Source organism: Propithecus coquereli, unplaced genomic scaffold (genome assembly GCF_000956105.1).
Source record: "Propithecus coquereli isolate 6110/MARCELLA unplaced genomic scaffold, Pcoq_1.0 Scaffold206, whole genome shotgun sequence".
Taxonomy (NCBI): Eukaryota; Metazoa; Chordata; class Mammalia; order Primates; family Indriidae; genus Propithecus; species Propithecus coquereli.
Genome location: NW_012145634.1, coordinates 4,630,492 through 4,643,969, shown reverse-complemented (window position 1 = coordinate 4,643,969; position 13,478 = coordinate 4,630,492). Strand labels below are relative to the sequence as shown.

Here is a 13,478-nt window from a genome sequence, read left to right as displayed (position 1 = left end):
TAACTAGCTTGCCCAATGCCACACAGCAAATCCATCCCAGAGCTGAGATTCAAACCCAAGCCGTCTGGTTCCAGAGATGTAACCACTGGGCCAATGTTCTCAACTTTTGTTTTATTATTGCTCCTCCCAAGGGGTTTTAGGGACATTTTTTCCCTAATCATCCCCCCACCATGGAATTTTAATTCCACGAAGAAATCATATATTTATTTACGTAGTATATATATACCTGCGCTGTAAACAAAAGTAAAATTTTTTTCATCACCCCCTCTAAGAATCAGTTTTTGCCCACCTTGGGGGCCATATCCTCCCCCTGGAGAATACATGACCTAGGTAATATTGTGTTTCTAATAATAAATGTGATAGTAACAGCGCCATCTTTGGAGCACTTTCTAAGCATTTGGCTTCATTAGATGTTTTAGGTTCTATTATTATCCCCATGTTGCTGATGGGCTATCCGAGGCCCAGGGAGGCTAATTCTTTGGTCCCAAATCAGGTAACTAGCCAAGGGCAGAGCCCGTATTCGACCTCTCTTAACCACTGAGATATACTACTTCTCTGCTAGGGTTAGCCCAGCGCTTTACTGAGCACCTACTCTACCCCTGGCCCACACGAGGAGCCGGGGTTGGCATGCGGAGGGGCACCAGTCTCTGTCCTCTCAGAATGTAGTTCTGTTGTGAGTGCATGTGTTGGAGAGTGGGAGTCAGGAGAGGCTGGATCCAGGTGCCCAGCACAGTGCTTGTTCCATAGTATAGGGACCCAACAAATAGCTGTGGAGAGCCATAGGGCTTTGAAAGCCTGCTTCCCTGAGTGTGGGCTCCAAACAGTGTCACCTCGCTTTCTCCTGGGCCCTGTCAGGTCTGTGAGGCCTTTGGGAAGCTCCTGTCATCCACATTGTGTCTATCTCGGGCCCTTCTAGACTGAGACTCGCTTCCCCCTTGCCTCAGCTTGCAGCACAGGGCCTGCCGGCAGTTGGTGCTCTGTGAAATGTGTGAGTTGGGCGGGGGCGGTGGCAGGTTGCCCACAGGGCGCCCACCCGGAGCAGGGGCCCAGCGGGAGGATGGACCCGCGGGAGGCGGGGGTGGCAGCCCCTGGGCCACACCTGACGCCTGGCCCCACGTGCCCACAGTGGAGAAGATCCGAGCCACCTTCACCATCCTCCGGGCCTTCGGCTCCGTGTCCACGGGCCACAGCCGCCACGCCACCCGGTTTGCCATGGTGATGTCGCTGGACTTCAGTGCCACGGGCCGGGTCACAGCCGCTCAGCTCCAGGTGAGGCCTGTGGGTGGACCGGCAAGGGCTCCCTGGGACTGCTGGGTCCCCAGCCCCTCCGGCCGGGACGCTGGGATGTGTCTGAGGTGGTCACCGACGCCCTAGCCGTGACCAGTTCCCCCTCGGCCTCGCTCAGTGGCCTGGAACGCCCTCTCCCGGAGCCGGCCCGCACGTCTGTGCTGCGGGCATCTCGGGACGGAATAGTCGAGAGTGAATGTATAACTCGGCCGCTCGTTCGCCGGGCCTTAAAAGCGTGAGCTGAAATCAAGCAGACGCCGGCCGGCCTTGCACGACGAACACACGGCCTGTTCGTTCCCGTCTCCGAAACCACCGGGACCGCAAACGCTCTCTCGAACAGAAAGCGGGATCAGGTCACTAGGAGGGCCGTGTGTGCGTGCAGCTGGGGAAGCAGACAGACTCGGGAAACTCGGTGCCACTGGAGTCCCTTCTCCGTCCCGGCCCTGGCATCCTGCCATTAGTCACCACTGGGGTCAAAGCGCTAAGGGTTTCTGTTAACAGAGGGACGTGGAGGGACAGCCCCGTGTGACGTCGTCACCTCTTGACACCTCGACTGGCACGGGCCTGTCGCGTCTGTCGGTTCCCGGGTGGACCCTGAGTTAGCGACGCAGAGGGCGGGGGAGTTCCGACATGGAGGTGACCAGCGAAGGCTGGAACCTGAGACGTTGCCTCCGAGAGAGGGTCGGAGTGGGGCACCCCGACGGGCCGCTGGGCAGTGGGGCTCCCGCGTGGGCAGGGGCACCCCGAGCACTGGCCAGGTGTCCCCCGCTTTCCCTGCAGACGATGCTGTTGGAGAAGAGCCGCGTGGCGCGGCGGCCGGAAGGGGAAGGCAACTTCCAGGTCTTCTCCCAGATGCTGGCTGGGCTGGACCTGGATCTCAGGTGAGCACCCAGGGCGGGCTGGGGGCGCTGCGGACAAGGGCTCCCGCTCTGCAGAGGCTCAGCCCTGGCTTCACCTCTGCCCAGAGCTGAGGGGCCCTGGTGTCCAGTGGTTGGGAACGTGGCCCCCGATTCCAGCTGCCTGGGTACGTGCTGCTTGTGGGCTGGGTGACCTTGTTCCCATGTCATCCACTCTGAACCTCGGTTTCTTCCTCCGTAAAGTGGAAATACCTTGAATAGACCTTGTAGGATTAAGTGAGATAATTCACATTCAGCTCTTTATAACGTGGGGAGGAGGGGGCTGAAGGCTGTCTGCCGTGATAGTGACATGTGGGAAGAAGGCAGGGAACAGCAGACCCCAAGTCTTCCAGAAGTTTTCAAACTTTGTGGGAGCCTTGGGTGCCTATGAGGGTGTGCCCACATGGGGTGCCTCGGGGTGGACCGCAAGCTGGGTGGTCAGACAAGCCTCATTTTGGAGGGCTGCCTGGGGGAGGTGGCCCCGGGAGTCATCTCTGCCCCTCCCCGACTCTACAGAGCATCCCTGGGCGTGTGGCTTCCTGTCCCTGAGCCTCGATTTCCTCATTTGTGGCTGAACAGGCCAGGTTCTAGGGAAGCCCCAGGGAGAGGACAGAGCTGGGTTTCCCATGCAAGAGGCGATAGTCTGTGGTTTGTCCCTCCCGAGCCCCCTGTTTTTGTTCCCCTGCCTCCCCCGTCATCTGAAGGGTGGGCTCAACCTCCCCGCCCATCCTGTCTAAGGCTGGAGGGACAACTGTACCCCGAGGAGAGAAGGAAGATTAGCGGGAACTCCCGGTTCTCAGCGTGAAGTAACTGAGTGGCAGGGAAGCCCCTAGACAGTCTTCAGAAGCTATAGAAGAACTTGGAGTAGGGCGGCTGGTACAGCGGAGTGGCTCGGCCCACAGACTCTGGGGCCAGGCTGCCTGGATTTGCCTCCTGGCTTCTCTGCTTGCTGGCTGTGTGACCTTGAGCTGGTGACTTTACCTCTCTGAGCCTCCCTTTCCTCATCTATAAAATGGATGAGATTCTACCTACCTCTGAGTGTTGCGGTGAGGGTTAAAAGTGAACAGGTAGACAATGCTTAGAATAGTGCCTGGACGTAGTGAGGGCTTTGTGTGTGTCTGTTGCTGGTTTTTGGAGGGTAGGATCTGCCCTGACAGCCCCCCAGGCCCTGCCCACATGTGTGCTGGAAAGGACTGACTTTGAAGGCAGAGGGATGTGGGTTTGATCCTGGCTTTGCCCCACATGGGCTTCTCTGAGCCTCAGTTTCCCCTTCTGTAGAATGGGTACAGCAGAGGATGCCAGGCTCAAGGGGATCTTGGTGGTGGTGAGTGTAGCCTAGGTGAGTTTGGCATCCTTAAGAGCCAGGCCAAAGCTGCCTCTGAGAGGAAGGGGCTGCCCCAGATAAGTTTCAGGGACCCCAGGGGAGTAAAGTGCTTGGACCAATTGAGACCCCTTAGGGAGTCATGGTCATTCAGGGGGGCCCTGGTCATCCCCCAGTTTTCTCTTTTTCTCTACCTCTGCTACTGCCAGGCTGGTCTCTCACCCACACGAAAGCTTCCAAAGGGTAAAAGTTGGTTCCCACTTCCACAAAGGTCTCTTTTTCCTCCCAAGCACTCATGTGGCAAACTCCTATTCATCCTTCAAAACCCTACCCCAAATCCCTTTCTTTAGCAGAGTGCTGCCTGATTCTTGCAGCTCACTTTGGTGCCTGGTATGTGCTTCTGATTCAGTACCTGCCATGCTGGGGTATAGGGATCTCTCTTCCTCACCAGATTGTTGGAGAGATCTTTGAATCAGGGGCCCTGTGTTCCTCCTTTCTCCCTCCCCAGTACCTAGCATAGAGCTTGGCACCAAGTAGATGCTTCTTATTTATTTGTCAGTTTGAATTTCCAACTAATGGAAGAGAGTGTGGGGGAAACATAGAGTGCTCACTCTGTGCCAGGCTGGCAGTGTGAGTTTATGTACAATATCTCATTTAATTCTGTGAGGCAAGGAGTAGAACGCCCATTTTACAGATGAGGAAAAGTGAGCCTCGGAGAAGAGGAATAGCTTGGCTGCTAAGTGGCAGCGCTGGGGTTGGACTCAAAGCCTATCCGATAAGGGGGCTTCAAGGACACGAGGTGGAGGAGAGAGGTGTGGGGTGTGCAGAGGACTAGAGTTCTGGGGCCCAGTGAGAAGCTCCACTTTCCAGGAACCATTTGAGTCTGCACGGGGCTTGGAGGACCCTAGGCTGAGCTCCGTGATGCTTTTGTGAGTGGCGTGTGTTTCGAGAGGGGCGGGGGGGACAGCCGTACCCCCATCCCCCCAGCTTGCATTCTCCAGGCCTGCAGTAGTGGCAGCCACTCTGCAGACCCCACTCTCAAGGAACCTGCAGTTTGAACACTGGAAGGGGCCTTAAACATCATGCCGCTTTACAAGGTGCAGACCGAGACCCAGAGAGGGGTGAGCGGCAGGACAGCACCGGGAGTCTGGGCTCTGGGGGCCAAAAGACCTCAGCCCAACTCCTGGCTGCAAGTTTTCTAGCTGTGAAGTCTTGGGCCAGGTACTAACTCTCAGTACCTCTGTTTTTCCATCTCTAAAATGGGAATAATATTTGTACCATTGAGTGGGGCTGTCATGAGTAATCTTAGAACTTAGCATACAGCAAGGACTCGTTCATGTTGACTGTTCTAATATTACCTTTGAGTGAAGTCCCCTGGCTGATTAGAAGAAGACCTGGGATTAGAACCTGTTCCCCTGGTTTTGCACCATAACTCTTTCTTCTGGGGTGTTCTGGCTCTTAGCAAGGGCCAAGTAAGGGCAGCGAGTGATGAATATTTGGGAGATTGGAGGTATCCCTGGGAAAACCTGGTGGGACCAAGGCCTGGGGCGGCCGATGAGGCTGCCTGGGCCGTTGCGTGAAATGCCGCACTGTGGTGACCACCTGCTCTGCAAGGTCACTGATATGGGTCCCTTTCCTGCTTTCAGGACAGAGCTGTACCTGCATCAGATGGCAGACAGCAGCTCCTTTGGCATGGGCGTGTGGTCCAAGGTAAGGAGGGGTTCCTCATGCAATAAACAAACAAACACATTTAAACCCATTCCTCACACCATATACAAAACTTAAACAAACAAACAAAAACCACCATAGACCTGAATATGAAACTTAAAAGCACAAAGTATTTCTAGAAGAAAACAGGAGAAAAGTCTCTGAAACCTAGGGTTGAGCAAAGTTTCTTAGATGGGACAGGTGACATCAAAAGCACAGTCCATGAGAGAAAAAATTGACTTCATCAAAATTAAGAACTTCTGCTCTTTGAAAGACTGTTAATATGAAAAGGCAAGCTGGTCTGTGAAAATATCTGCGACTCACATATCTGATAAAGGATTTGTATCTAGAATATAAAAAATTACTCTCAATTCATAAATAAGACCGCCTGAAAAACAGGCAAAAGATTGAACATTCATTTCACCAAAGGAGATAAATGCATATCAAATAAAGCACATGAAAATATGTTCAACATAATTAGTCATTAAAGAATTTAAAATAAAACCACAGTGAGATACCACTATGCAATCACTAGAATGGCTAAATTTTAAAGAGATCGATCCTAGGAAGTGCTGATGAGAATTTGGTGTACCGAAATTCTCGTATATCGCTAGTGGGAATGTAACATAGCACAACCATTTTGCAAAACAAAGCGGTTTCTTAACGCTTGGTCTAGTTTAGCAGTTCCTTAAAAAAGCTGGCCATATACCTTTGTATGACATACTATTCTACTCTAGATATTTAAGCAGAAGAATAAGAGTGGATGTTCATACAAAACTTTTACATGAAAATTCACAGCGGTTTTGTTACAGCCCAAACCTGCAAACCACCCAAAATGCCTATCGACAGGTGAATGGGCGATACATTGTGGCATATCCATACAATGGAACGCTACACAGCAATGAAAAGGAACCAACTTACCTACCCAAGAACGTGGGTGGGTCTCCAAAGAGCTATGCTGAGTGACAAATCCCAGATAACAGTACAACTGTACGATCCCACGTTTGGGGCCATGAAAACGTCCACTAATCTATAGTATCAGAAGGCAGGTTAACGGTCACCTGGGATTGGGAGGGGGCGAGAGGAGGGAGGAAAGGATTACAAAAGGGAACTTTTGGGGGCGATGGATGTGTTCGTTGTCTTTATTGTGATGAAGACAATAAGGTTTCATGGATGCATATGTCAAAACTCATCTAATTGTACATTTTAAAGATGAGCAGTTTACCTTTTGCCAATTATACCTTAAGAAAGCCGCTACACACACACGCACACGTTGCGGGATATTATCCACAGAGTTTCTGATTCAGTTCCTATGGGGTGGGGCCCGAGAACTTGCATTTCTCACAAGTTTCCAGTAAATGCCGATGCTGCCGGTCCAAGGACTGCTGTAGTGGCGTCTGTTTCCGCAGCGGGTGGGAGGGATGTGGGGCTCTCCCATCTTTAAATCCCGGGGGCCAATCTACTCTTCACCTTCTGACACCTCATTCACTGGGGGAGACCCTTTAGTGCGTTCTTTGTTCATACTTTTTTTCCCCACCACTGGAGGGCATTAGGTGCCCAGACCTTGACCTTGAAGGCGAAAGATGAGACGTTATCTCAGCACTGGGCTTTCTCATCCATTTAATGAGTTTTGGCAAAATACGTCCATTTGAATCAGCAAGGCAGTTGTTGTTTGTTTTCCTGTTGCTTTTGAGCAGGAAAAAGGGCCCAAGCTGGGCCCCTTTGAGCTCTCCCCAGCCTGACCTGTTTGTTAACAGTCTGCATAAAGGGATTGGTCACAGTGTGAATTCGTGTCAAGAAAGCATTTGAAGTGCTTTCCTTTTTTTCCTGTGTTTCTGTGGGGCAGATTTTTCAGACCAATTGATTTGCAGGAACCGGTAGGGTGTTCCTTTGTTCTCTCTCCGCCACCTGGCAGGTATCAAGGGAATGTTTTCTCTGTTCTTTAAGAACAAAAATAAAGTCTGCAAACTCACTGGTCTTTGATACAAACTTGGGCTTATTCCTAGGGTTGGGCTATTCAGGGACAGTCTCATTAAAGGAATCTGGTGGTCAGGAAATGCCCCCTAAGAATGAGAGTTGCGAAGTATGAGCCTCCAAGGTTTTCAGATTTTGCAAAAAATAATACAGGATGCCTGAGTTAAATTTGAATTTTGTGTAAATATCAAATAATGTTTTGGTGTAAGTATGTCCCAAATGTTGCACGGGCAAGCCTGAAGGATCGGGGGTGTATCAGGGAAGACTGCCAGGAGGAGGTGACCAGGAGCTGGTCCTGGAAGAAGAATGAAATTAGACGGATGCTGAAAATTCACATGGAGTCTGACAGAGGCTGGTTCACATCCCAGTACCAGCTTAAGCTGGTACTTAAGCTGGTCTTAAGCAAGTGACATCATCTCCCTGGGCCTCAATTTCCTCTTTTGTAAAACTGGGATAGTATGAGTCCATGTCACCCCCACAATTAAATAAGATAAAGCCAATAAAGCACTGGGGCAGTGCCTGACACTCAGCCAGTGTCAGGTGTATTACTGTTATTGTTTAGTGTTATCACGGCTGGCAGCGTTGGACAAGCGGGGCGGGGCAAGCCCTCGATAGCCCGTGGGAGGGCTTGTCTTGTTCGCATCAGCAGGGCCCTGCCTGCGCCCTCAGGTCCCAATCAATGCTCCCTGGCAGGACGTGCCATGTTTTCTTTCTTGCCTCGTTTATATTTTTAACGAAGCATCTGTTTTTAAAACATTAAGTGAATACACACTTCCCATGGAAAAATCGGAAATCAAAAAGAAAAAAAAACCATAAAGACAAAACAAAACCCAAACACACACACACTCATGCAAACTAGGAAACAAATGCTAATAACTTTCCCACCCAGAGAAATCCACTGGTAACATCTCCACCAATGTTCTTCCAGCGTTTTTCCTGTGAAATTTTACATAGCTCATCACAAGCCGGACAGCATTAAAACTTTCCTAAACAATATTTTTAATGACTATTCATGGAGGAGCCCTGATTCCCTGAACTGTTTCTCTAATGTTGTCCATTTATAGGGTTTTAAACCTTTCTGTGGCTCTTAATAATGCGGCGATAAATATCTTTGTGCATCTGCCTTTGGGCTGTGTTACCCTCTCAGGATCCCAGCCTCTGTCTGAGGAGATGCCGCCTGTTCTTGTCTTTCCTGCTGTCTCCGTGGTGACAATCTGGGTGGCGGATCACAGTTTACCTACAGTCTAAGTTCCGTGAGGGTGGGGGTCTCACGTATCTTGTTCACTGCTGCAAAGACAAGGCCAAGCGCTCAGCCAGCACATAGCTAGTGCTCAACACACGTTTGCTGAATGAATAAATGAATGAGCATGCCCAACGCACCACGACTTTGCTAAAATCGCGTCTTTTCATTTTTCTAAGCCTTTGCTACTGTGGTCGGCAGAGATATGTCCATTAAACTTCACTTTCTCCCCACTGTGTCATTTCACTAGGTCTTTGGGGGGTCTCATGTCTTCCTTTGGACCCACTGCCTGGGTCCCGGGAGCTGCAGTGGTTGTTGGGAATCTCAGAGGACCCGCAGAAAGGGATTGGGGAGCTCCAGGCTCCCATCTGTCGGCCAGCCTGGGCCACCGGGGTCCCCAAATCTGGGATGAGCAGTACCGTGGGTGGACACGCTCTCTCCTGCCATCTACGGCTTTTATTTGGGGACACTCACCGGTGGCTCATTGTGATTCACTCATCGACAGATATTTATTGATCTTGTTAGATGCGCCAAGTGCTGGCATGCAGAGGTGACTCAGCTGGGTCTCTGTCGTCAAAGGACTCATGTTTGGGAGGTGGTCGGGGCTGCCACGCCCACATCAGCAGATCAGTCCAAGCAGGAGGGACATGTGCCTGAATAGAGGTGTGTGTAGGCTGAGGCCAGGCTGGGAGGGGTAGAGGCATATCAGGGAAGGCTGCCTGGAGGAAGTGACCGTGAGCAAGAACTGAGCTGAGAGTGAGTGATACGGGTGCAGTGAGGCCAGCATTCCTGTGACACTGGGCACTGGCTGCAGAGGTAGAGGTGGGTGGTCGGCTGGAGCAGGGACCCAGGGCGGAAGTGCTGAGACCCCCAGTGTGGCGCTGGCTGGGCACTCAATGACTGCCCCCACGCGCTGACTGCCAGTTTCACGTCTTAGTCCCTGCCCTGCGCCCTCGCCGCCTGCCGCATTTCAGCTTTTAACTGGAACTTAATCGAGATCTGCTGAGCACCAGGACACATTTGTGAAATCACAAAGCTTTCCTATTATTTTCTTCTTCTCTATAATTTGTTTTTCTGCAGCCTAGCCTGGTATTTTTTTTAAAAGTTCCCGGCAGCCGTGGTAGTCATAATAATAATAATAATAACATTCCTTGCCTCCCAGCAGTGTGCTTCTGGCTGTCACATTCCAGGCGTGGGCCGGAGGTGCATTTATTTCTCACGACGCAGTTGTCAACTGCAGAGGAATCGTCTCCAAAGGGCAGCATGGCGGTCACTTGCTCGTGCCGGGGCTCTGCCGGGGGTTTCCTTTACTTAATCCTCCTAAGGGCCCTTGGAGGTGAGGAATTATGATCACATCTGTTTTCCAGGAGTAGCCAGACTCAGAGAGGTGAAGTAACTTGCCCAAGGACACACAGTTTTTAAGTGGCAGAGGCAGAACTGGGACCCTGGTCGGCCTGACTTCACATCCGTTACTTCTGTTCTTCCCACTTTGTCATCTCAGTCCCGCGTCATGGCTGAAGACAGTGTGCTCTGGGGTCTGATGCACTGTACGCCCCTGGGTCACTTAACCTCTCTCAGACTTAGTTTTCCACCTGGGGAATGGGTAGAGCATCACCCAACTCCTCAGGTGACTCCAAGGATTGGGGGCCCAGCAGAGTGATATTTATTAACTCTGTCCCTCCCCAGCTGGGTGGCCTTGGGCAAGAAACTTCATCTCTCTGAGCCTCAGTTTCCTCCTCTGTCAGTTGGAGAGACCCAAGCCTGCCTCATAGGGAAAAACCACTAGTACAATGTAGTAGGTGCTCAATTAATGCTTTCTCTCCTCCCCACTTAAATGGACTCTCAGTGCCCAGGAAGGAAGTGAATTGCTGAGATGTTGAGTGAGAGGCAGAGCCACTTGGGAACAGGCTCTGGACGGACACCCGTCCTGCCCTCCCCACAGTGTCCATGCGGCTCACCCGCTTGCGCAGGCACTCACGCGATATTTCTTTCGCAGATGAATTGAGTCAGGGCTCAGCATTTTCCTCCCCGAGCTGGCTCCAGGGCCAGGAGGTGGAGGGATGGGAGACCCCAGGTCAGGTGGGTTGTAGAGCCCCAGGGGAGTCTACCTGGCCCTGGAGGAGAGGGGACTGGTTTACATCCCCGTGAGTCGCAGTCAGACCCAGGCCTGCCTAAGGCCGTCCAGTGTCCTCGTATCCCGGGGAGAGGATGCCCGGGTGCCACTTCCCTCTTCCAGGGAAGGCTCCAGGAGCATCTGTCAGAGAGCAGCTCGCCGCTGCAAGCCGTGGCTCCCCACTGCGCTTTACTCTGCGAGAGAAGCCTGAACACCTGCCTGTCCTTGGGGTTCTCAGCACTCAAATGTCCCATGCTCCCCCGGCCCCCTGTCCTTCTGCTTGCAGACCCTTCCTGCTTCCCAGCACCCACTCTGCCTGGCTCCTTCTGTTCACCCTTCCTGAACTGCTTCATATACCACTACTTCCAGGAAGCCTCCCTTCCTTTCTAGTTGGTTCTAGGCCCCTGCCCAGAGTCTCCCCAGCTCCTGGCAAGCACTCTGTGTGTCACCCACCATCTGTTTGCACATCTGTCACCCACAGTGCACTGGGAGCCCATGGAGGGCAGCGCCATGCCTTACCCACTTTCCATGGAGTGCTGGGCACGAACTTGGGCAGCAATGGGGAAAAGTGTCCCTGGGAGGTGGAACAGCCTAGGCAAAGGCATGGAGAGAGAGAGGCAGTAGTGAGTAGAAACCGTCATTTATTGAGCACCACTGTGTGCCTGCTACCGTGCTGATTGCTTTACACGTATCGACTCATTTAGTTCTCAAGACAGCCCTAGGAGGACAGCAGGATATTATTTCCATTAAAAAAAAAAAAAAGTGAAAACTGAGGTTCAAGGGCAAGAGACTTGTGCAGAGTGATACCGCTGGGATTGCAGAGTCCAGAGTGGTGTCTGACTCCAGATCCAAACCTGGCCTCTCTCAGCATCGCAGGAATCTCTTGGGTGCTCTAAACCTAGGCCGTGTTAATACGGACTGAACATTTTGGATTTTATTTTTTTTCGCTCAGTTACCTGCAGACTTTGGTTGACCTTGAGACTGATTGCCTCAGAAAAACTCTGAGCATCTTGTGATTTGAATTTTTTTCCCTCCCACTGATTATTTTTTTAATCGAGGTAGAACATAAAGTGTACAAAGTATACTCACTGTAAGGGTACAATTCAGTGATTTGGACGATGATTTATTCCATTCGTTCGACTGATCTCTGTTTTCACGATTTTGATCCAAAGAGTGGCTTTTGCCAGGGCGTTATGCAGAGGTGTTTGAAGAACAGTTGGCTCTCTGCAAGTTTAAGGAACTGCAAACACCTTCCCGATCATTATCATTTTAAATCAAAAACCTATATATTTGTTGATTCGTGGCTTCTGGTCCAAAAGAGACAATGGAAGGGGGGGAGGGGAGGAAGAGTTGGAAGCAAAGGAGCTTTAGCAGGAGTTTTCTCATTCTTCTCTTCCCGCGAGCTAAGCGGCGGATGACGGAGTCCACCTCAGATGGAAAGTCAAATGCTCGCAGCTGACGGTGGGAGCTGTAATAAATGCGTGGGCACGGTCCTTTTAGCGTCCTCTTTCTGCTACTTTGAAATCTCATAAATAACCAAGAGTATGTCGGTAAGACGCCTTCCTTCCCTACGTTGGCTCCAGCTGCGGTTGCTAGGTTGAGCTTCTGGTTGCTAGGGATTTTGTGGTCCTGTGGCGGCCCACAAATATGATGGATCAGTGGAACATGCTTTTGCTATTAACTGAAGTGTTTCCACAGCAAATCTCTCAGTGTCGTTGCGTGCTTTGACGTCGCCCCAACTGGTTGATGATCTTTGTGGGTTTCCCAATTAGAAGCGGCCTGAATGGAGGGGACAAATGGCTTGGAACTGGGAGGCAGAAAAGCCTGCTTCTCATCTTGTATCTGGTGTTAATTTGCTGTGTGATCTTGGGCAAGTGTCTCCCCGTCTCTGGGTGCTGGACTTTACAAAATTCAAGGACCTGCTTTGACAGCCTATGGTTCATCACCCAAGTTCTCTAAGCAGGCTAAGTGCAAATCAGTTTCTCATTATCTGCTGGTGGATTATTGACAAAAGAATTCCTGTGCCCGGCTCACTTCCTCTTTACCCAGCAGGCTTCTGAGCTGAGCCTCCTTGGCCAGATGGTGTGTGCACAGTAGTTTCAGACTAATTTTAATATTCAGTCACACATAATTGGGATCATAAATCTTAAAAACAACAACAACAACAACCCTACAACCCATAAACATCTGATGGTGTCATTTTCTCTTGCCTCCTGTTAAAATCTTTGGCAGTTTCCCATTGCTGCATGGGGGGTGGAAAACTAGTACCATTTCAGTTACTAAGGCAGATCAGTTGGTGGCAGCCACAAGAGGTGATGTCCCGAAAGGAATCTGGACTCATCGGCTTGCTGTGGGATCTTGATTGATTAGTGGTTGATTAGTGATGTCTGCCGTGAGTCCAGGAATATCAGTAGGGACACGTATGCGTATTTGCCAATCATGGCTGCAATGTAAAGTCCGTGCCTTTTTTTAATATAATACTTGAGGCTTTTAAGATTGGCCCCTGCCAGCTTCTTGAGTTTTATCTTCTCCCCTTCTCTGTCTCACCCCCTTCCAAAAATATTAATAAACTGTTTTAATGGATCACCTGTTGTCCCCAAAATTCCCTTTTGCTCATGTGGTTCCTTCTGCCTGTAAGGACCCTTGTTACCTTAAATTGGTTAACTCTGCTGATTTGTCTTTCATACTTTGATCACAATTTGGTCTCATCCGCATTCTTCTCTTTGGCTCTCCTGGGCGAGATGGATTCCCACTCCCTCCTCTGATACCCCAGAGCTCCCCACGTAGACCTGTAACCTGCCTTGCACTTAGCCTGTTTCACACTCAGTGACTTTTATGTCTCTTCCCACTTCTACCTTGAGAGGGCCTCAAAGTCAAGGTCTGGGTCTTTGGCTCATCTTTGCACGCCCAGACCAGAGCCCAGGGTGGAGCAGAGCCTCC

At 51.0% G+C, this 13,478-nt stretch overlaps 1 protein-coding gene across 1 annotated transcript in view; it reads left to right on the top strand.

The window, feature by feature from the left end:
• MYO18B (myosin XVIIIB) overlaps positions 1-13,478 on the top strand; it is a 236,673-nt gene that overhangs the window by 15,659 nt on the left and 207,536 nt on the right. The window contains exons 8-10 of the mRNA XM_012644105.1: positions 1,127-1,269; positions 2,068-2,168; positions 5,151-5,214. Coding sequence (XP_012499559.1) covers positions 1,127-1,269; positions 2,068-2,168; positions 5,151-5,214 — 308 coding nt within the window. The remainder of the gene's footprint in view (positions 1-1,126; positions 1,270-2,067; positions 2,169-5,150; positions 5,215-13,478) is intronic.